Source organism: Hemitrygon akajei, chromosome 7, assembly GCF_048418815.1.
Source record: "Hemitrygon akajei chromosome 7, sHemAka1.3, whole genome shotgun sequence".
Lineage (NCBI taxonomy): Eukaryota > Metazoa > Chordata > Chondrichthyes > Myliobatiformes > Dasyatidae > Hemitrygon > Hemitrygon akajei.
Genome location: NC_133130.1, coordinates 34,295,747 through 34,319,415, shown reverse-complemented (window position 1 = coordinate 34,319,415; position 23,669 = coordinate 34,295,747). Strand labels below are relative to the sequence as shown.

The 23,669-nt window shown below is 39.6% G+C and overlaps 1 protein-coding gene across 1 annotated transcript in view; it reads right to left on the bottom strand.

The window, feature by feature from the left end:
- Positions 1–23,669, bottom strand: part of LOC140730336 (apoptosis-stimulating of p53 protein 2-like) — an 83,295-nt gene that overhangs the window by 23,681 nt on the left and 35,945 nt on the right. Inside the window, exons 6-12 of the mRNA XM_073050615.1 lie at positions 21,947–22,118; positions 19,151–19,332; positions 18,133–18,297; positions 11,123–11,363; positions 8,813–8,977; positions 7,146–7,297; positions 4,224–4,668 (exon numbers count right to left, since the gene is read on the bottom strand). Of these exons, the coding sequence (XP_072906716.1) occupies positions 4,224–4,668; positions 7,146–7,297; positions 8,813–8,977; positions 11,123–11,363; positions 18,133–18,297; positions 19,151–19,332; positions 21,947–22,118 (1,522 nt within the window). The remainder of the gene's footprint in view (positions 1–4,223; positions 4,669–7,145; positions 7,298–8,812; positions 8,978–11,122; positions 11,364–18,132; positions 18,298–19,150; positions 19,333–21,946; positions 22,119–23,669) is intronic.

The window sequence follows — 23,669 nt, the reverse complement described above, 5'->3', positions numbered from 1 at the left end:
AATATCTACATACTCAAGCTTTTCAGTCTGCTGCAAGTCATCACTACTATCATTAAGATCCTTTCCATAGTGAATACTGAAGTAAAGTATTCATTAAGTACCTCTGCTATTTCCTCCAGTTCCATACACACTTTCCTACTGTCACATTTGACAGGTCCTATTCTTTCACGTCTTATCCTCTTGGTCTTCACATACTTGTAGAATGCCTTGGGGTTTTCCTTAATCTTGCCCACCAAGGCCTTCTCATGGCCCCTTCTGGCTCTAATTTCCTTCTTAAGCTCCTTCCTATTAACCTTATAAATCTTCTAGATCTCTAACATTACCTAGCTCTATGAACCTTTTGTAAGCTTTTCTTTTCTTGACTAGATTTATTACAGCCTTTGTACACCACAGTTCCTGTACCCTACCATAACTTCCCTGTCTCATTGGAACGTACCTATGCAGAACTCCACACAAATATCCCCTGAACATTTACCACATTTCTTCTGTACTTTTCCCTGAGAACATCTCTTTCCAATTTAAGCTTCCAATTTCCTGCCTGATAGCCTCATAATTCCCCTTGTTCCAATTAAACGCTTTTCTAACTTGTCTGTTCCTATCTCTCTCCAATGCTATTGTAAAGGAGACAGAATTATGATCACTATCTCCGAAATGCTCTCCCACTGAGAGATCTGTTACCTGACCAGGTTCATTTCCCAATACCAAATCAAGTACAGCCTCTCCTCTTGTATGCTTACCTACATATTGTGTCAAGAAACCTTCCTGAACACACCTAACAAACTCCATCCCATCTAAACCCCTTGCTATAGGGAGATGCTAATCGATATTTGGGAAATTAAAATCTCCCATCACGACAACTCTGTTATTATTACACCTTCCCAGGATCTGTTTCCCTATCTGCTCCAGATAGCAGGTTAAGTGATAATGCCATACAGAATACAGGCAGCAGAATTTTATTCAAGGTGGAATACATAATGGGTGATGGATGAAAAGTGAATAACCTTCAGAATCAGAACCAGGTTTGTTATCACTAACATGTGTCATGAAATGGGTTGCTTTGTGGCAGCAGTAAAGTGCAATATATTTTTAAAAAACTACAAAATAAATAAATAGTGTAAAAGAGGAATAGTGAGGTAATGCTCATGAGTTCAAAAGACAATTTAGAAATCTGATTGCACAGGGGAAGAAGCTCTTCCTAAAATGTTAAGTGTGGGCCTTCATGCTCTTGTACCTCCTCCCTGATGGCCGTAATAGGAAATAATGGAATTGGTTTGTTAGTGTACCAAGATACACTGCAAAGCTTGTCTTGCATATTGTTTATACAGATTAAATACAGTCTATTGAGCTCCGACAGGGTAAAACAGTAGCAATGCAGGATAAAGGTACCAAAAACATGCAGTGTAGGTAAATGATAAGTGCAAGCTTGGCTTCAGGCCAATAAAGCAATTAGGAAGAGCAATTATATCAGTGCTAAGTACATGGTTTACAGCCAAGACCAAAGAACAGTCCTTCTAGTACTGACTTAACCTCAACACATTCCAAATATGCAGTGTGTCATAACAGAGACTCTCCTAAGGAATGTGAGGCTGACCACCATCAGTTGGTGCTCCCATGGTGATCTGGTGGCTAATTTCACGGTATCATTATCTCCATGATATGTTAAGTATGATCATTTCAACAAACTGTGGAGAGATCAAAATGAAAAGAATGGAAAATGTACTGTGTTCACAATTATCTGGCTATCAACTGCAAATGAGGTACTTCATTTGTGGCATTGCTTGTGGCATAAATCAATTCTAGCCTCAGGCATTTACTTACTTACAGATATAGTTTGGTCCTTCTGTCCCAAAAGCCCACAATGCTCATTACATCCATGTGACCAATTAACCCACCCACCTGCACATCTTTGGAATTTGGGGAGAAAGCAGAGCACCCAGAGGAAACCCACATGACCACAGGCAGAATTTACAAACTCCTTACTGACATCGATAGAATTGCTGGTGTGAGCCATCCCAATTTGCCTATTGCCACAACAGGTCAAAGGCAGATGAGATTTCTCCGGCCCTTCACTCTGCCCTGGATCATATGGACAGTAATAACTCATACATCAGTTATACATCAACTACACCTTTGTGTATAACACAATCATGCCATCCAAATTCATCATCAAATTTCAAAACCTGGGCCTCTGTGTCCCCCTCTGCATCTGGATATTTGACTTCCTCATCAGCAACTTCAATGTGTAAGGATGGGCAACTACGGTTCCGTCTCACTGATCGTCAATACAGATGTATCTCAAGGCTGTGTGCTCAGCTTCCTGCCCTAGCCCCCATATATGGCAAAATGGCTAAGCACAGGTCCAGTGACATACAAATTTGCTGACAACACCACTATTGGATGAATTACACATGATGATGTCAACATATCAGAGCAAGACAGGACACTTGGTCATGTGGTGACAGCCTAGTGCTCAAAGTCAGCAACACTAAAAAACTGATTAATCTCAGGAAGGGGAAGGACGAACATGTACCTATCTACAATGGGGGAATAGGCAGTAGAGAGTGTCAGAAGCTTTAAATCCAAGGTGCTAACAATCTGATAAGCTGTTCTGGGCCTACCACATTGATGCAATCAGAAGTACATTTGCGTCTTTATGTCTTAGTAGAGTAAGGAGATTCAGCTTGTCACTGAACACTGTGCAAACTTCTGCAGATGTACTGCTCAAAAGTATCCTGACTGATTGGTATGGAAATTCAAATACACAAGAGCACAAGAAGCTGAACATTTTATAGGCACATCCCTCCCCTTCACCGATAGTATCTACACAGAAAGTACTGTCTGAAGAAGGTAGCATCCATCAGAGATCTCCACCATCTGGGTAATGCCATCTTTTCACTACTACTATTGGGCAGAAGGTATAAAAGGTTAAAGTCCCTCACCACCAGGTTCAAGAACAGCTACCATGATAGTGACATGACAACAACCTTTCTCTCATAGACAAAGAAGCTGGTCACTGACTTCAAGAAAGGGAAGGAGGGGGAATGATGTACATGATCCTGTCTACTTTAACAGTACTAAGGTTAAGAGTGTCAGTTTCCTAGGAGTTAACATTACCAAAGCCTGTCCTGATCCAACCACACAGACCCCACAGAAAACAAAGCTCATCAACCCTTCTACTTCCTCGAGAGGCTAAAGAAATTTGGCACGTCTACATCAACCCTCACTAACTTTTTCACCATTGATGCACCATAGACAAAAATCCCATCAGCATGCATAGCAGCTTGGTATGGCAATTGTTCTGCCCATGAGCACAAGAAACCACAGAGAACCGTGGACACAGCTCAGCACATCACAGAAACCAGCTGCACTTCCATGAATATACTTTGTGCAGTCTCAGTAAAGCAGCCAGCATGACCAAAGATCCAAATGAACCGGGACATTCTCTTTTCTTTCCTTTATCAGGGAAAAGATACAAATGCCTGAAAGCACATACCAAGTTCAAGGATAGCTTCTATCCCACTGTTCTAAGACTACAGACCTCACATTCTCCCTTATTGGAAACTTGCATCTTATTGGTTACCTGCATTGCACTTTCTCTGCAGTTATTACACTTTATTTTGCATTGTTACTGCCTCAATACACTGTGCAATGATTTGATTATATTAAGACAAGTTTTATCCACTGCACCTCAATACATCTGACATTAGTAAGCCAATTCTATTTCTTGAACCAATCAGCAAAACCCTAATCACCGCTACAAATTAGCAACACTGTGATCACTCTGATCATCCTGGGTTTTTTTTGTTCAAGTTGTGATTCTTCTTGTAAAATTTATGTATAATTTATGTTTAATTTTTCTTGTGACTGGTGCTCATGTGATGTTATCTGCTTGTAATACTGCTGCAACTAAGTTTTTCATTGCACCTGTGCATACATGTACTTGTAATATGACAATAAACTCGATTTTAACATGAACAAGCTTGACAGAAGTTCTGCAACAGAGGTGTTTGAAGAGGAAGCCATAAGCTGGGTGACAAAATGTCCCAGAACTTGAAGAGTCAAAAGGAGGCTTAGAAAATAACATGACATGAATTCCAAATTAAAACTATTTTGGAATAAGGAAAGTGGAGGATTATTTCTTTGATCACCACAAATTATTTAAGCAATTAGACTATTCTCCACTAAAAGCAGTTAAATACTCATGTTAAATGCATATTACTTACCACTTGTGAACTGTGGCCGTGTTTGCGCTTTGGTCAGGGCATTCTGAACGGCCTGCTGGAAGTTTTTGCCTGGTGCTTGTTGCTGAGTGTACATTGTATAGATAGAGCTGGCAGCCACAGTCTCTGGTTTTCTCAGGGGCTGGGATGGAGGTTCTTTGGATGGCTGTGGGGTAAAAGGCCTAACTGTAGCTGCAGGAGGTGCCTCTGTAGGTGGCTGAAGTTGCGCATTTGAGGCACAATGTTGCACTTGTTGCGGTCCTGTGGCTTGGGCTGGCTTAAGTTTATTGGCCATAGTACCTGCAGTCCCAGGTAACTTTTGTGAGTTGTATTCAGTTTTACTCTCTGCTGCAGTAGCTAAGCCAGATGGTCCAAAAAAGGGCAAGGAAATCTGTTTAGGTTTGGTAGGAACAGGGGGCGGTACTTTAACCACATTCTTGTTACCAGTCTGAAAGTTAAGATTGAAATAAAACCATGTTAGGTGAAAATATAACTTTATACAGTTATGATTTCTATTCATCAGGAACTTCTGTTTTGAAATAATCATGTTCTTAACAAATCAGCCACCGTGCCGCATACAAAATTCTATTCTTGACAATAAACTGCATCTTCTACACGGTCACTCTTCAGTTTGATGCACATAACAAACAATTTGGCAGTTCTTCTTAACCACAACTTTCATTTGCATCATTAAATTTACAAAAATTGAGTCATGACCAGAAAAGTGGCATAATCCCTCTTCTATTGGAATCCTAGAACAAGCCTTTGTCATCTTTGGATATGGAGATCTTATTATCTTCCCTGCTTGATTCCAATCTACCATCCCACCTAAACCCCAGCTTGGTCAGACAATGCCAAATACTGCTCATCCTTAATCACCAATGTGAGATTAGAAGAGGGCAGAGCTTAGTTATGATGGCGCTAAATGGCGACCTCTTTGCTTGCATCTTCGGAAACAGCTCTATTTCTAGCTTTAATATCTCTATTTTTTCCTTTCAGGGTTCTTTTGAAGACCCTGACCTGGAGTTTACACACTGACTTTGGTTCTTTGCGGAAATGGGACCCGCTCTCGGGATTTCATCACTGGCTGTTATTTGACATGACAAGGATGTGGCCCAAGAGATTAGCGCGCCTTCAGAGGTCCGAGATCTTGTAGCTCTGGAGATGGGCGGATCGGGGGTCGGTGTCTTGGCAGGAGATCAGTGTGACATGGGAGTTGGTAGATCTCTGGCTGTGATCTAGAGATCTTTGGGCACAGAGCTCAGAAAAAGCAACGCAATGAACTTCAAACTTCATAAACCAGCGAGTTGTTATGTCTCCCCTCTTGCTGTAAAACAGAGAGATCACTTTCTCCCTTATTAGAGAGAAAGAGAGCCTGTGGTATGTTGAATACCAGGTGAACGAGTAGGCTTTGGGGTAATGCAAGTCTGTGTCTTTGCTGCACAATTGAGTGCTTGGTGGTGGGTGCCCATGCTATTTTTGCTGGTGGGGGAGGGGGGGTGTTTGCTTCGCTGCTGCTTACGCATGGGAGGGACTTTGGCATTCTAACATTTAATTGTCATTAATCCTTTGGGGACACTCTGTTTTTATGGAAGGTTGCAAAGAAAAAGAGTTTTCCGATGTATATTGCATACATTTCTCTGACATTAAATGTACCTTTGAAACCATGTCACAGTCCCATTTTTTTTTACCAAAGTCAAAACTTTGGTTGTGCCACTAAGTTTCTCACTTGCCTCATTTCTGACAGCTCCACTGACACCATTTTCCTTCACTGGACATTTCGCTCCTCTGACTCTCAACATTCTAATGCTACCAGCCTGGGAGTCCCTTCATTCTGTGCATAATGCCAACCCCAACCCCAATAGCTGTAATTAAGGGAACTACTTATCGTCAAAATACTCCTTACCATTTAATATATGTGACAATAACTTTGCCAAAATATTAACTACAAATTTTATTTACAATTACATGAAGAAATTGATTCCATAAGTATCGCTCCAATATTGCACTAAATAATGTATTAATTAGACCCAACTTTTAAGGAATATGGAAAAATTTAAGACACCAGTTAGATTCCGAGTTAATTATTGCACGTGTCTGTGAGGAGGTTATATGCTGTCCCTGTGACTATGTAGGTTTCCTCCCACATCCCAAAGACAGTTAATTGAACTGGCACAAACTGAGTCTGTAGGTAGGTGATTGGAGAATTGAGCCAAGTTGAAGGGCACAAAACAGAAGAGAACAGGTCACGGGGAAATTAATCTGCGGATTGATGGAAATATTTCAAGAGCCAGCGTGGACTCAATGCTCTAAATGGCCTCCATGACAGGAAAAAATATCAAACTCTAACAATTCCACCAAAACAAGATCATTATTTTATCTTTCACAAGAAACTCACAGCAAAATTTCTTTAGTTCTCAACCCATCAAAAATTATGAACTTATACAGCCAAAGGGTTATTTCAGAACATGGAGAGATGGGCTGTAACATAGTAAGCCTTTGTCAAGTTTTAAGTGAAATAAGTACAATTATAAAAGAAACGGTATTCAAATGGTTGACGTCTGTAACAAAATGCATTACATCAGTCAAGTGAGTGGAAGAACGTTCATTCAATTCTCCTTTGTATAGCTAAAATGAGTATTATGCCCGAGGATGATGCCATATAAAATGGGAATGAACAGTGATTTTTTGCAGCATATATATGATTGAAAATAGTATTTCAAATTTCACAAGCTTGAGGGTAAATTCATTTGTATTTATCTGAAAATCTTTTATTTTTATTAAAGAGTTTTATAACTATGAAGATTTTGGAATCTGTTGATTTAGGATGCAACTTTATTGTTACGATAATTTAGGAGGAAGGATATCTATGCCATAAAGCATATTTTGCCATGTGATACTGTAGAATGCAACATTTTTCCATACCTGTATTTCCTGAAGAAGGTCCTCACTGCTCTGGTTTTTCCTTAATGTTCCAGAAGATGGAATTACTGCTGATGGATCCATGGATTCAAACATAGAGAAACAACGCACTCTCTTATCATTCTTGTCTCTCATCACAACATCACCATCACCGACTGTCAAATGAATTTAAAAATTATGTTCACTCGTTTATCTCAGCAGGTTTCAGTGTCAAACAAAAAATAAATGCCAGTTGGTGCAATGACTACCTGGCTTAAAACCTGGAAGATTTACATGTTTTAAACCTATTTTAGCTCTTCAGTACCATGAAAGGAATTGATTAGTTCCACGGAGCTCTGGATTGCAATTGTTTGGCAAAGCAATCTTCACACAAGGGAATAGGCTTGAATGAATTTGATATATAGTTTTATCACTATACATCAAATTAAGTAGTTTATTTATATTATAAATTGAATGGATCCCTTAAGGTTGTTATAGCCAGGGGAGGTAACGGGGACAAGCTCCCACTACCTATTAAATGCTCCTAATGGTGTGTGCCTCAAATACCCTCAGACAACCAAGTCCAGCTCCTGACCTTCATGTGTTGCTTAGCTACTAAGCCTGGTGGAACTGTTACTACTGACAGGAGAGAGGGCAAAGGTGGGTTACTGGTGCCTTAAAACAAGTCGCTTTGGGCAGATGGGGCTCGTCAGCCATGGTTGGTAGCTCATCTCGAAGAAGGAAAACTCTGATCTCAAGCCTCTGCTGTCTTGTGGCTACACTTATTAATGGGGAAGGATTGAGGAGTAAACCCCGAAGCAAATATCCAGAATTGGAGTTCCCAAGGCAGTCTAATGTTGAGTACAACACTGACTGGCAACTCTGGCAACACTGCTAGTACCAAATTGTATCAGTCTCTGCCTTTCCTTTGGGTTCATCAGATGCGTGGAGAGGAGCAGTTTGCTACATGGGCAACAGCTATCATCCTGCCCAGGCTTGTATATCTATTCAGCTAGGATGCAACATCCATGGTCGACCATGACAGACGGAGCCCTGATTCACTCACTCAAATCCAAATTCCACACAAGTGATCATCAATTAAGTTCATAATGGGTCTATGTAGAAGCAACCCAGTTCTTCTCCCCATTCATCCAGCTTCCTTTGACTACTACAATTGACTGAATACTCTCAATCTTGCTAAATAGTTGCAATTCCCGTACCACTCAATTGGTCTGACATCTTCCAGGATAAAGGGGCCCACTTGAATTGTACCCTCTCTTCCACACTAAACTAATTCCTTCTATATGCAGTACAAGGACATAGTTCGCCCCATACACAAAAAGCACTTTCCAGGGTCAAAGTCCTGGAACCCAACAGAATAGCACAATTTGCCAGAAGGACTGTAGTGTTTCAAGGGGTCAGCTAAGCTTTACCTTCTCAATGACAACTGGGACTGGCCAATAAATGCTGCCCTTGTCTGCAACAGCCAGATCCATGGATCAGGGGAAGAAAAATTAATTTCAACACCGTATACTTTTAAAGGTATTTGCCTCACAGTCTAACATTTTTCAGCCTTGCTGTGGAGCAAAATGAACAGATTAATGATTCTAGAAAAACTGCAAAACTACCTAATTGTAGAGTGCACTTGGTCATCTGTAAATCAGAAAGTAAAAAGAAGAAACAGATATTACCTTGATCTGCATTGGGTACCGCTGCACCTCTGATCAGGTTTGAAGTACTAACATTCAAGGAAGCAGTTGTTGAAGGCTGACGAACAGGAACGCCAAAACTTGGTTCATTCCTTTCGGGACCAGACTGAGGTGGTGTCTGCAAATGTGCCTGAGTCACAATGCCAGCTGAGAACAAGAAAAAGTAACTACTATAAGTGGTTTGAGAACAGAAGTTGTCAATGTTACCGCGACTCATGGAATTTTGGGTGGTTGTATCCTTGCAAAGGGACAATAATACCTTCTGTTGGCTGTCGCAGGCCTTGTTAATTTGCAATTCACAACTACTGTACCCAACACAACCAGTAACTGCACACTTTAGCAGTTCATGAAAGCTTCTTTGTGAATATCTAAAATAATTACATACACAGTAATTACCAATAGATTTTTAATTTACAGATGTCTTTGAGTAAGGCAATTGCTGCGTTAGCTGCAAGAAGAAATCTGATTTGTGAAACCTGGGAAAACAAAATTAGCCAAAAAAATTGTATTTATATATATTTAAAAGTATGATCATCTTACCAGCATTTGGCCAAAGATAGCAACTTGCACAAAAACAAGTAACTGACAAAGTGTTTTGAGCTCCAGATTGAAGATATTACAGTGCAAACTTCAAAATAAACCAAACCTTACTTTAATTTTGTGTCACTGTACTGCTGGCTCAAGAAGGAATGAAGGGAATTAATGACCTTTAGAACATTCAAACACACAATAATCTTTCTATATTCATATTCAAACCACCCTTCCCCCATACCATTTCAAACAATTACCCAGTATTGTGACTGAAAAATTAATGCCTATTGGATGGTTACAGCATTTTGTTCAAATGACCATCAGCAAGATCTTGGTAAGGCAATGCTGACGTTAAATTGATATTAAATTTTGTAACTTCCCTGTAAGTTATTTGTAACAAAGAATATTTAAAATTAGTATCCCAACTTCTAAAAATGTTGCTGATTAGGCTGTGCACATTCTTATCCAATACACTGAAATAATTCTAGTAGCACTTTCTTACATTTCAGGTCTCCACAAACAAGTTTGACATATTCTCACCATTGCACTAAATAGATCTCAAGATACTTGAAAAAAAGAGAGAAAAGAGCATCTTAAAAGTTAATAATAAATTCATGTTTAGTATTAATGGGAACTTGTACCTATCCAGATCAAGAAGTGTTATTTTAGTGATTGATCTAGAACTTGGAATATAGAAGAAACATTAAAATATTAACCTGAATACATATTTATGTTTTATATCTTTCACATTTATGTTAACAACACAATGTTTGCATTTATGGCCACAAAAATATCTTGTTTATTCAAACTTACAAGTTGAGATCCATAACACTTTATTTCAGCAAACACCGAAAATGAAACTCAAAAGTAAACTTGTCAGTTTTTCCTCAGCCTCATAACTTTACATTGGTATAAAAATCCACATGCAGAGCATGAGCCAACAAAGTATATTTGCAAGTCTATGCTCTAAAACACAGATTAGCAAATTTTTAGAAGACATTCATATTAAGACAGTGATCCAATGAAAAATCAAATTGCAGGAAATAAAATAATTAGCAAGCAAACTGGAGTTATGTCAATTCAATTGACTAATCTAACACACTGTCAAATATTATACTTAACACGTCCTAGTTTATTATAGCAATGAACGGCTTAAAACCTACCCAACTCCCAAAGACATAAAATCACATTAACTGTATCAGAGACAGATAAAAGTCCTATTTGCCATTTCCTTACAGTATTATTATGGCCAGAAATTCAAGGAGTATCAATTTGAAATATTAATACTTTTCAGCATCTCCGAAGAAAACATGTCTTATTTCCGGACAATTTTTCTCCATCTGCACTATACACTTGATATATTTCTAATTAGACAATGTAAATCACTTTTCTTAAGTAATATAGGGAGGAATGTTAAAATTTAGAAAAATATGACTGCGTCAATCACACAAATTCTAGTTCTATATCATAAAGGAAACTGGAAAGAGGCTGAGAATGATGCATAAAGAAAGGGCAACATGATATAAGTGAAGATTTAGAAGGGAAAGCTTTGTCAAGAATGGAAGAATGCAGCTAACTGAGTGAAAAATTGCATCTCAATCATGGATCCAAGACCCTAATGCTAACAAGTCAACAAAGTAGAAAGCCAAAGTGACAGTCACATATTTTTGTCAAAACATTGTGCTTTGTTTTTAATAACGTATCTTTTTATTAGATCCCACCAGCAGTGGGAGGGAGAGAGAAAAAGATCAAGTTGCTTACCAACAGGCGCTTTCACTGAAGGCACAGCAGATTTTGTTGGAGTCTGGGCATTTACTGAAACAGCATGTGTATGCACACTGGATAGAGTAGATGATCCATTCGGAAAGGCTGGCTTTACTAGGAGCTCAAGTTTTTGTGGGGCACGGGGCAAGGTGGATGACTGGATATAGGGTCCAACTGCAGCCACACGGCTGGGTGCAGAAGACACCACTTGTTGTGGAATATGTTTGTCAGATGAAACCTACACACAGAAACACAAACAGTACATTTATTTCTTAATCAATTGCAGCAATTAGTTTATCATCATTGTTTCCAGCCTCACTAAAATATTCTTTTGCATTGTATATTTTGTCAACCAATAAAACAAAATCTCCCATAAATGTAACAAAGTCAAAGTCATATTATATTTCATCGAATTTAAAATTCTAAACAGTTTCAAATAACATAAATATATAAAAAAGATTTACAAATAGACAGATTTGTATTCTGGTGGAGATATACACTCAGTGGCCACTTTCTTAGGTACATCTGTGCGTTAATGCAACTATCTAATTAGCCAATCATGTGGCAGCAACTCAGTGCACAAAAGCATGCAGACATGTTGAAGACATTCAGTTGCTGTTCAGACCAAACATCAGAATGGGGAAGAAACGTCATCCAAGTGACTTTGATCACTTTGCTGGTGCCACATGGGGTGGGTTGAGAATCTCTGAAACTGATCTCTTGGGATTTTCACATACAACAGCCTGTAGAGTTTACAGAGAATGGTGTGAAAAACAAAACATCTAGTGAGCATCAGTTCTGTGGGCAAAAATCTCTTGTTGATGAGAGAGAGAGAGAGATCAGAGAAAAATGGCCAGACTGGCTCAAGCTGACAGTGACTCAAAGAACCATGCATTACAACAGTGGTGCGCAGAAGAGCATCTTGAAAGCACAACACATCGAACTTTGAAGTGGATGGACAACAGCAGAAGACCATGAACATTCACTGGGTCTCTTTATTAGGTACCTGCTGTACCTGTGTAGGCCTCCGTTAGTCTTGATAGACCATGGATTTGCACCTTGGAAAGTTTCCTGGGCAAAGGTTTTTTTTAATGGAAGACTGGCAGTTGCCCAAGCTGCAAGTCTCCCCTCTCCAGGAATAGCATTAATTCCCAAGTCAGGATAGGACACATCTTTGAAGGGGACATGGAGACAGTGGCATTTCTCATGTACCTGAAACACTTGCCATCTTGGTAGTGGAATTCTCGTGTTAGCAAAGGACTGTTGGGGTAGCCATGGTGAGTAACATTAAAAACATTGTGCATCAGTAATGGAGAGAACGTTGAAGTTGGCTAATGGGATGGCAATCAACAAGTTTGCTTTGTTCGGATATTATGAAGTTTCTTCCATATTATTGAAGCAACACTCATCCAGGGATGTTGAAGATATTCCATCATGCACTTGACTCATGCCTTTTGATGACAGAACTAAACACAATGAGTGTGGTCTAACCAGGGTTTTAGAAACATGGAAAACCTACAGCACAATACAGGCCCTTCTGCCCACAATGCTGTGACGAACATGTACTTACTTTAGAAATTACCTAGGGTTACCCATAGCCCTCTACTTTTCTAAGCTCCATGTAGCTATCCAGGAGTCTCTTAAAAGACTCTTCAACCAATGTCGCCAGAAGCCCATTCCACGCACTCACTACTCTCTACATAAAAAACTTACCCCTGACATCCTCTCTGTACCGACTTCCAAGCACCTTAAAACTGTGCCCTCTCGTGTTAGCCATTTCAGCCCTGGGAAAAAGCCTCTGACTATCCACACGACCAATGCCTCTCATCACCTTATATACCTCTATCAGGTCACCTCTCATCCTCTGTCGCTCCAAGGAGAAAAGGCCATGTTCACTCAAATTCTCGGAAGACATGCTCCCCGAAAAACCAGGGTTTTATAGAGCTGCACATTGACCCCACAGCTCTTGAATATAACTCCCAACTAATGAAGGCCAACACACTATACTTGTTCCTAAACCCCCTATCAACTTGTGTGGCAACTTTGAGGGATCTATGGACGTGGACCCAAATATCCCTCTGTTCTTCCACACTGCCAAGAATTCTGCCATTAAGCTACACACCTCTTTCAAGTTCAACCTTTCTAACCGTGTCATATCATCATCTTGTTAGAAATTTCTAAATCTTTGTGAGAGCCCTTCTCATTCTTTTAGACTCAATCAAGTGAATAAAGGCCTCTTTGACCCATCCTCTCCTTATACTTCAATCCAACCATCACAGGAAACAGTTGCTAATACTCCCCAGATGGCAAGAATTTCCTTACTCAGATAAGGAGACCAAAAACCACACAAAAATCCAGATGAAGACTCAGTGGTCTGTACAGATAAAACAACATATCCTTGGATCTGTATACAAATCCTCTTGCAACAATGTCCATGTACCATTTGGGTTCCTTAACCACTTTTTGTAACTGGTGGTGTTCTCCTGGGTATCCTTCCCTTTTCTCAGTCTATGTACATCAAATAATCAGTCTTACAAACATGAGAAAATCTGCAGATGCTGGAAATTTAAGCAACACACATAAAATGCTGGAGGAACTCAGCAGGCCAGGCAGCATCTACGGAAAAGAGTAAATAGTTGACATTTCAGGCCAAGACCCTTCATCAGGCCTGCTAAAGGGTCTCAGCCCAAAATGTCATCTGTGCGTGATTTTCTTGTGTATGTGATTCTACTACTACACTGCGGAGTCTCTTCCAGGGATACGTACCTTGAAGTGGTTTAAACCTTCCAGTACTGATGAAGGGTCTCGGCCCGAAATGTCGCCTATTTACTCTTTTCCATAGATACTGACTGGCCTGCTGAGTTCCTCCAGCATTTTGTGTGTGTTGCAATAATCTGTCTCTTTGCTTTTAGAAGTGAAGTTGGTAACCTCACACATAATCATGTTAATCTGCATCTGTCATATATTTGCATTCTTACTTAATATGCACGTCACATTGAAGCTTCTCCAAATCCTCCACACATCTCATATTCCTCCCAACTCTTATGTCATCGGCCACTTGATAACTTTGCATTTAGTTCCCTGAAACATTGGGACACAAGTACTTATTTATGGCACACGAAGTCACTGCCTACCATCCAGAAAAAGACCCATTTTTTCCTCTATCAACCGATTATCAACCAAATATTTTGTAATGTACAGTAATTTTATACAGCATAGCATCTCAAGTTCATGTATTTCAATCTGGAAGTAAATGCAATTGAGCAGTGTCTCAAAAACCACACACTTAACATCATCCAGACCAAGAAATTCATTGTGGACTCCAGGAAGGGGAAGTCGGGAGAATATGCACCAAGCTTCATGCTCTTGGGTGTCAACATCTCATATGATCTATCCTAGGCCCAACACATTGATGCAATCACAAAGATTCAGTACACCAGCAAAGAGTTTTTAAAATGTCTATAGCTGTATGGTGAAGAGCGTTCTGACTGGTTGTATCACCGCCTGGTATGGAGATTCCAACGCACAGCATTGCTGCAGAGTTCTGGACTCAGCCAGCTCCATCATAGTCACTGATCATCAAGGACATCTTTAACAAGGCAGGAATAATTACTGAGGACCTACACTATCTTTGACATGCCCTCTTCTCATTACTGCTATGAGGGAGGAGGTACAGGTGCCTGAAGACCCACACTCAATGATTTAGGAACAGCTTCTTCCCCTCAGTTGTCAGATTTCTGAACAGTCGTGAATAGTACCTCATCATTCCTTAGTTTTTGCACTACGTACTTAGAACATAAAAATCTACAGCACATTACAAGCCCTTCGGCCCACAATGTTGTGCTGACCACGTAACCTACTCTAGAAACTGCCTAGAATTATCCTACTGCATAGCCCTCTATTTTCCTAAGTTCCACATATCTACCTAATAAGAGTCTCTTAAAAGACTCTATTATATCAACCTCTACCACTTCCGCTGGCAGTTCATTCTATCCACCCACCACTCTGTGTGGAAAAACTTACCCCTGACATCTCCTCTGTACCTACTTCCAAGCATCTTAAAACTATGCCCCCTCGTGTTAGCCATTTCGGCCCTGGAAGAAAAAGCCTCTGGCTATCCACACAATTAATGCCTCTCATCATCATATACACTCTATCAGGTCACCTCTCATCCTCCATCACTCCAAGGAGAAAAGGCCAAATTCACTTAACCTATTCTCATAAGGCACTGTCTCCAATCCAGCCAACATCTTTTGTATGTATTTTGTAATGTATAGTAATTTTATGCCTTTGCACTGTACTGCTGCCACAAAACACACTTCACATCATATAACTCACTAATAATAAACTCAAGTCTGATTAATGGGATCTTTTCAATAACCTCCTGAAAGTTCAGATGCACCACAACCACTGGTTCTGTCATTCTACAAGCTACACCTTCAAAAAAATTCTAGTAAATTTGTTAGGCACGATCTCCATTTCATTAACAAACACTGACTTTGTTCAGTCACACTATAAATTTATAGTAAATACAAAGAGAATTATGACAAATGCACTATGTTTAGTAACTTGAGGATGTATGCAATTCCAACTTGCTTGTGCTACTCCAGATGATGAAGAAATTAGAACATAGAAAAGGACAGCACAGGAACCTGGACCTGACGAAGGGTCTCAGCCCAAAACGTCGACAGTGCTTCTCCTTATAGATGCTGCCTGGCCTGCTGTGTTCCACCAGCATTTTGTGTGTGTTGTTTGAATTTCCAGCATCTGCAGATTTCCTCGTGTTTGAACCTGGATTATTTGTTCATTTTCTTTCACACAAATACAGTACTTTGTGATGCAAAAATGCTGAGCGGAAAGTGAAACGTAGCACTGTTTTGTCTACAAAGATGCTGCCTGACACCGTTTCCCATCAATGTTAGACTGTTTAATGGACTGATTTTAGACTCGGTCACTTTAAGCTGATGCTAATAAGATATTTAGCCCTTAATAGCTGTTGACATCATTACAATACAAAAAAACTCTACTTTCAATTTTTGAAAAAAAGAGTCTGACCATAACCTGAAGCCATAATTTCTGAATTTGATGTTGTTTGATACAGCATAAAGCTTCTATATTATAATATTAATTTGCAATATGCAAATAGAAACATAGAAACCTAGAAAATCTACAGCACAATATAGGCCCTTCAGCCCACAAAGTTGTGCTGAACATGTTCCTACCTTAGAAATGACTAGGCTTACCTATAGCCCTCTATTTTTCTAAGCTTCATGTACCTATCTAAAAGTCTCTTAAAAGACCCTATCATATCCAACTCCACCACCGTTGCCGGCAGCCCATTCCATGCACTCACCACTCTCTGAGTAAAAAACTTACCCGACATCTTTCTTTGCATGCAAAAGACCCAGTAGTTTTGTTTCTGTTCTACCTTCTGAGTGAAGATACAGAAGTTTGAAAGACTTGTAATCCAGCTTTAAGAACAGCTTCTTCCCTATTTGCTACCAGATTCCTGAACAACTCACCTCTTTCACACCCTTTCCCTGGTGGTGCAATCATGTTGCCATACTCTTAGTTCCACTTTTCTCTGATATTCTGGTATTGTCACTTTAGGATGTTTGTTTCAACATTTCAGGCTGCACTGCAAAGCTTGTTCTATTCTGCTGTTTTTGTACTTATTGTCATATTTATTACCGTAGATTCCGGATTTTAAGCCGCTACTTTTTTCCCACATTTTGAACAGCTTTGAACTTTGCGGCCAATAATCCGAAGCGGCTAATGCAAGGTTTTTTTCATGCCGCCTCGTAAACATTTTGCCTCGTAACAGTAGACCAATAAAATTGATGAGTAGTTCACAGAGGTCCAATGAAATTGTACGATAAATCAAGCGCACTTTCACAATTAAATTATTGTAAATCAGTCATTTGTACTCACCCTCATCAACATGGAAAACACTCGAAGCATTGTGCTACCTACCCTACTTAGTTTAAACTATATTTGTTTTCTGTACTACATCGCGGGATGCTATGACGACACACCCGGTTTTGCGGTGTCTTGTGGGAAAATGCCGTTTGCGATGAAACGGAAAGGAGGGGGGAGCGGATTACGCGAGCGGCTTTGGATCCGAGCGAAATCTGCTTTTAAATGCCGTTTGCGATGAAACGGAAAGGAGGGGGGAGCGGATTACGCGAGCGGCTTTGGATCCGAGCGAAATCTGCTTTTAAATGCCGTTTGCGATGAAACGGAAAGGAGGGGGGAGCGGATTACGCGAGCGGCTTTGGATCCGAGCGAACTCTGCTTTTAAGTTAAAGGTATCAATAACTTTTCCTGGTAGGCTGCAGTATATATATTTTTTACCAGTCGTTAGGAGATATTGGAATGTTGTTCAGTAAAGAAGTATACGCAACGTATATTTAAAAGTAGCCGCGTACGGGCACGGTTCGAAAAAAAGCATTTGCAATATGTATTTGTTTTTGTTACCATATGGATTTAATTAAAAGTTAAAAAAATCCTCACGTGTAATATCTTTCTGTGTAAATATCTCATATTACAACGTGGGACACCTGCGGCCGAAAATCCGGTGCGGCCTAAAATCCGGTGCGGCCTTTACATTTAAAAAAATGATTTTATTTCTAAAATTAGTGCCAGCGGCTTAAAATCAGGTGCGCTCTGTAGTCCGGAATCTACGGTATTTCATTTTTATTATAATTTATTATGTTTACTCCATGAGTTTCAGGAGAACAAGGAATTTCATTGCATCCAAATGCATATGACAATTAACTAATCTAATCAATGCACATTAAAATTTTAAAAAGAAAATCAATGTTTGCCAAGCAAGAGGGTAAAGGGAAAATGGAATGTGGCTAAAGGGGTCTGAAGTAAAATTCAAAGCAGAATTCAGAGTATATCAAGATCACCTAAAGAAAAAGCAGCAAAATCTACAAAGCAATTTGTATTTAACCCTATTCAATTGAAAAAGGCAAATTTTTTTTTAGGTAGTCCAAACTTACTGGAACATTCTCTTTTTGTTGTAAAGCAGCCTTCTTTTTCCACAGACGCTCACGCAGATCCCCAATCCGTCTGTCCATTGATGCAACTTCAGAGTTACGCTTGTTTAGGGTCTCCCTTTGATGCTGAAGCTTTGCATTCTGCTCCTGGTTCAATTTATTCCTCAACTAGTTCACAAAACAAAAAAGCAATACTTTTCTTTAGTAAATATTCTTTAGTATTATGAACTTGGAAAATTATCATGTAGAATTTCAATTAATTTTTCTACTGTAATTTACAAAAGCAAATTAGAATAAATTTGCTGCAACATTTAGTGTAAATGATGGAATTTCAGTCTTTTTGCCCTTTTCTGGAATTTCTAACTGTTCAATATAGGGATAAACCAGATGATTCTTTGAGGCTGTACATCTGAAAAGTCCAGATCAAAAGCAATACTGATGTCATCAGGGCTGAAGATGAAGATTAGAAGAAATAGAAGAGGTGAGGGGACGGATGAATAGGAAGCCAGCTACCTTATAGTTTCCCAATGAGGGGGAGAAACTATTTCACTCAACTTAAAGCTTAAAGCTGTTGGGCTTTTCCAGTGCAGAATTCCAACTTCAAAACTAGCCGTGGCAAGTGAGATGCTAGCTTTCTGACTAATGGCCACAAATCTCCAGTCATTTGGGTAGCAACAGGGCAATAAAGGAAAGGAAAGAAATAGACATTAAGCATACAATGATATCAGTTAACAATCCAGAGATTGACCCTGGAAAAATTAAAACGAATCAGATCAGGTAAATCAGATAAGATCAAAACAGCTAAAGATGGGAAAAAAATTATTGACAAAGGAAAATCTTCAGAGAGGTGGGTTAATAGTCAAACAGTAAACTGATCTAATTTGTCTCTGGTATCAGGCAATGTTGATTACGGGGTCTATCCTTGAAGCTGATACCTATTGTTCAATCATCCTTTTTGTATACAGTCATCATAATGTTAAAATAATGCCACCTATGGGTATGATCCTTCACAATACATTACCTGTAGTTCTTTATAAAGCCTATCAAGCTCAGCCACAGCAGATTGGTTGTCATGATAACCATCAATCTTTCCGCTTTTCAACATATCCAGTTGTCTGGTTAGCTCTTCCACCTTTGCAATAGCAATTACCAATTCTCTCTGCTTTTGTTGGAAGAGACTGTTCATCTGTTCAATCTCCTCAACTGAAACAATAAAAATTCAAGCATTTAGCATGCAAAAATCATTATCTTTCAGGGCAAAATGAAAGAACTCGCACCAAATTTCTCCCAAAATGCTAATTAAACTAACTGAGTAAAGCTTGCAAATGTTCCTAATTTGAATACTGAAAGCCAATTGGCTCAGAAATGGGCTTCACTATCAAAACAATCAAAATAAACAGTGCCCAACTTGATGAGGTCATAATGAAGTATGATAATAAAGTGAATTTAACCAGTTATTTTGGGTGATGGAGAAGAAGAAATAAGAAGCATAGCTACCAATGCAAATCAGAATGTTCAGTGTGGGAGAGAAAGTGAGAAGAGGGAGGAAAAGCTGAGAATAATGACAAACGTGGTGGGACAGGGAGAAAAGGTAGGAAGAATAGGAGAGGACCAGAGCAAGGACTGCAGTGGTATTGGGAAGGAAGAGCTTGGCTGGGAGGTTAAATGCATAATTAGAGATGAGTGAGATTCCTGTCTAAATAAAATCACCTCTCATTCTCCTCCAAAGAGGATAAGATTAAACCATTTAGAATCCATGAAGAACCATCTCTATTAGATTGATGGATTACAAGAATTGACACAGACTTGATGGACTATATAGTTTTCTTCCATATTAAACTATAAAACTTTAAGACATAGGAGCAGAATTAGGCTATTCCACCCATTATTCCACCATTTCATCATGGCTGATCCATTTCCCTCTCAACCTCATTCTCCTGGCTTCTCTCCATAACATTTCATGTCCTGATTAATCAAGAACCTATCAACCTCCACCTTAAATACACCCAATAACCTGGCTGCACTGCTACCTGTGATAATGTATTCCACAAATTCACCACCCTCTGGCTAAAGATGTTCCTCCTCATCTCCGTTATAAATGGACGTCCTCTATTTTGAGGCTATGTTCTCTGGTCCTAGACTCCCCAACCAGAGGAAACATGCTCTCCACATCCCCTCTATCTAGGCCTTTCAACATTCAGTAGGGCTTCATTGAGATCTGCAGCCCCATTCTTTTAAATTCCAGTGAGCAAAGACCCAGAGCCATCAATCGGTCCTCTTATGATAAGCCTTCATTGTCGGAATCATTATTGTAAATCTCTTCTGAACCATCTCCAATATTTGCACGCCCTTTCATAAATAAGGGGCCCAAAACTGCTTGTGATACTCCCAGTGAGGCCTCACCAGTGCCTTATAAAGCCTCAACATTACATGCTTGCTATTGTATTCTGGTCCTCTCAACATGAATTCTAACATTACATTTGCCTTTCTCATCACTGACTCAACCTGCAAATTAACCTTTAGTGAATCCTGCAAAGGGACTCCTTTGCACTATAGATTTTTGGATTTCTCCCCAGTTTAAAAAAAACAGTCTATGCTTTTAATCCTTCTACCAAAGTGCATGACCATACACTTCCTGGCACTATGTTCCATCTGCCACTTCTCTTAAGCGCATTCTCCTAATCAGTCTAAATCCTCTGCAGCCTTCCTCCTTCTGCAACACTTCCTGCCCCTCCACCCACCTTCATATTGTGCACAAACCTAGACACAAAGCCATCGATTCTGTTATCCAAACCATTGACATACAATGTAAAAAGGAGCAACCTCAACACTGAACCCAGCAGAACATAGCTAGTACCGACAACTAGTCAGAAAAGGCTCCCTTTATCCACGCTCTGCTTCTTACCAAGCAGCCAATGCTCTATCCATGCCAGAACCTTTCCAAAAATACCACGGACTCTTAGCTTGTTAAATCGGCCTCATGTGCAGCACCTTGTCATAGGACTTCTGAAAATCCAACTACACAACATCAACTCATTATCCTTTGCCTATCCTGCTTATTATTTCTTCAAAAAATTCCAATAGATTTGTCAGGCAATATTTTCCATTAACAAAACCATGCTGACTTTGGCCTATTTTATCATGTGCTCCCAAGTACCTTGAAACCACACCCTTAACAACTGACTCCAACATCTCCCCAACCAGTGAAGTCAGGCTAACAGGTCTATAATTTTCTTTCTTCTGTCTCCCTCCTTTCTTGAAGAGTGGAGTGACATTGACAATTTTCCATTCTTCTAAAACCATGCCAGAATCTACTGATTCTTGAAAGATCATTACTAATGCCTCCACAATCTCTTCAGTTTCCTCTTTCATAATCCTGGGATGTAGTTAATCTGGCTCAGATGACTAATCTACCTTCAGACCTTTCAGCTTCCCAATAAAAAGCAACTGCACTCACCCTTCTCCCTAATAAAAAGCAACTGCACTCACACCTGAACTCTTAAACTTTGAGAATTCTGCTGAAGTCTTCCACAGTGAAGACTGATGCAAAATACTTATTCAGTTCGTCTGCCATTTCCTTGTCCCCCATTACTACCTCTCCAGTGTCATTTTCCTGCGGTCCAATATCTACTTTCTCCTCTCTTTTACTCTCTATATATCTGAAAAAATGTTTGGTATCCTTTGTTATTATTGGCTAGCTTACCTTCACGTTTCATCATTTCCTTTCTTATGCCAGTTTTAGCCTCCGAATTTGCCAACTTGCTACTAATTTTGATTGCAAGTCCCTCTAGTAGTGCTTTTGACAGATATGACTCACCCAGTCTCCCATTGCTTAGTCGTTTTTGTTCCACTTGTCCTTTAAGTGTCCGTACATTCTTCAATTTGGCCTCTTGACTTTCTGCAATCTCGCGAAGCTTTTTCAGCTTCTCCTGTTCTGCTAACTGCTGGTCACGATGGTCCTGCTGCTTCAAGTATCTCAGATGCTGCTCCTAAACATTTGTATGAAAAGAATGTAAATACCAGATTTATAATGCTCATATGCAAACAAAAACATTTAATGAAAAGTAGTTAAACCTCTGTTAACAGTTTAATTTCAGATTTCCAGCACATGCTATATTTCTGTTTTGTAATAAAATGAACCTTCGCTGCGCTATTTCTAAGCCAAGTATTTCTTTTCTTAAGCAAGATAACCTTACACCTACTCTACTTGCCACGTCTCAAAAAATTCTTATCAGATGTTTCAAAACTTTTTTTTTGTTTGTACTCCATTTCTGAGCCTTCTGCTTAAGTGTCTGACAATAACCAGCCAGCACTGATGGATTCCAGTTACCGTGATATTCTTTCTCCATGACTGCAATGTTGTGGTGAAACCTTTCACCATACTCATCATGGACAGTGCCAAAGTTTACAGGGAAGAGAGATTTTATATATAAAAAACAGAAAGTATCGTGGCTGTTGCAACATTAGCAGACAGTTTTGCTATCACAAATACTCGTGAAAATGACTTTATTATAACAAAAACACAATATGTTATGTACGTAGAGCATGTGCAAAGAGTACAGTCAACATTTCAGCCAAGACCCTTCACTAGGACTGGAGAAGGAAAAACATGAGGAATCAGGGTACAGTGGGGGGAGGGGAGGAAACACTAGGTGATAGGTGAAACTGGGAAGTGGGATGGAGTGAAGTAAGGAGCTGGGAAGTTGATTGGTGAAAGATATACAGGGTTGGAGAAGGGGGAATCTGAGAGGACAGAGGTCATGGAAGAAAGAAAACAGGGAGGAGCACCAGAGGGAGGCGATGGAGATAAGGTGAGAGAGGGAAAAGGGGATAGGGAATGCTGAGGGGAATGATGGGCAAGGAAGGAGATAAAGTGAGCGGGGGAGATGGAAATGGTGAATGGTGAAGAGGTGGGGGTGGGGGGAGTGTTTACTGGAAGTTCAAGAAATCGATGTTCATGCCATCAGGTTGGAGGCTATCCAGACTAATCAACAATACAATTTTTACAATTTACCTCTCATGGCTCTATGAAACCTTAACAATTTTAAAAACAGAGAAGCTAGAAGTCAAAAAGCATTTAAAGATACCTCTAGATAAAATGTTGAGCCACTACAGATGGACAATATTTTAAATAATTTTTCTTACATTTTACTGGAGAAAATGAAGGATGCTAAAGAAATAAGGGAAGTGAGACCCAAAGGGTTTTGGATCATATACAAATTACCAGGGAGGAGGTACTGCCAGCCTTAAAGTGCATTACGTTGGATAAATACTTATGGCCTAACAAAGTACATTTTTGGATCTTATAGGAAGCAAGAGAAGAAATTGCAGAGACCCTTGCTGAGATAGTTACTTTACTTTTAGGCACAGGTGAAGTTAGAAACATAGAAAATATATAGCATAATACAGGCCCTTTGGCCTACAAAGCTGTGCTGAACACGTCCCTACCTTAGAACTACCTAGGCTTTACCCATAGCCCTCTATTTTTATAAGCTACATGTAGCCATCCAGGAGTGTCTTAAAAGACCCCATCGTTTCCG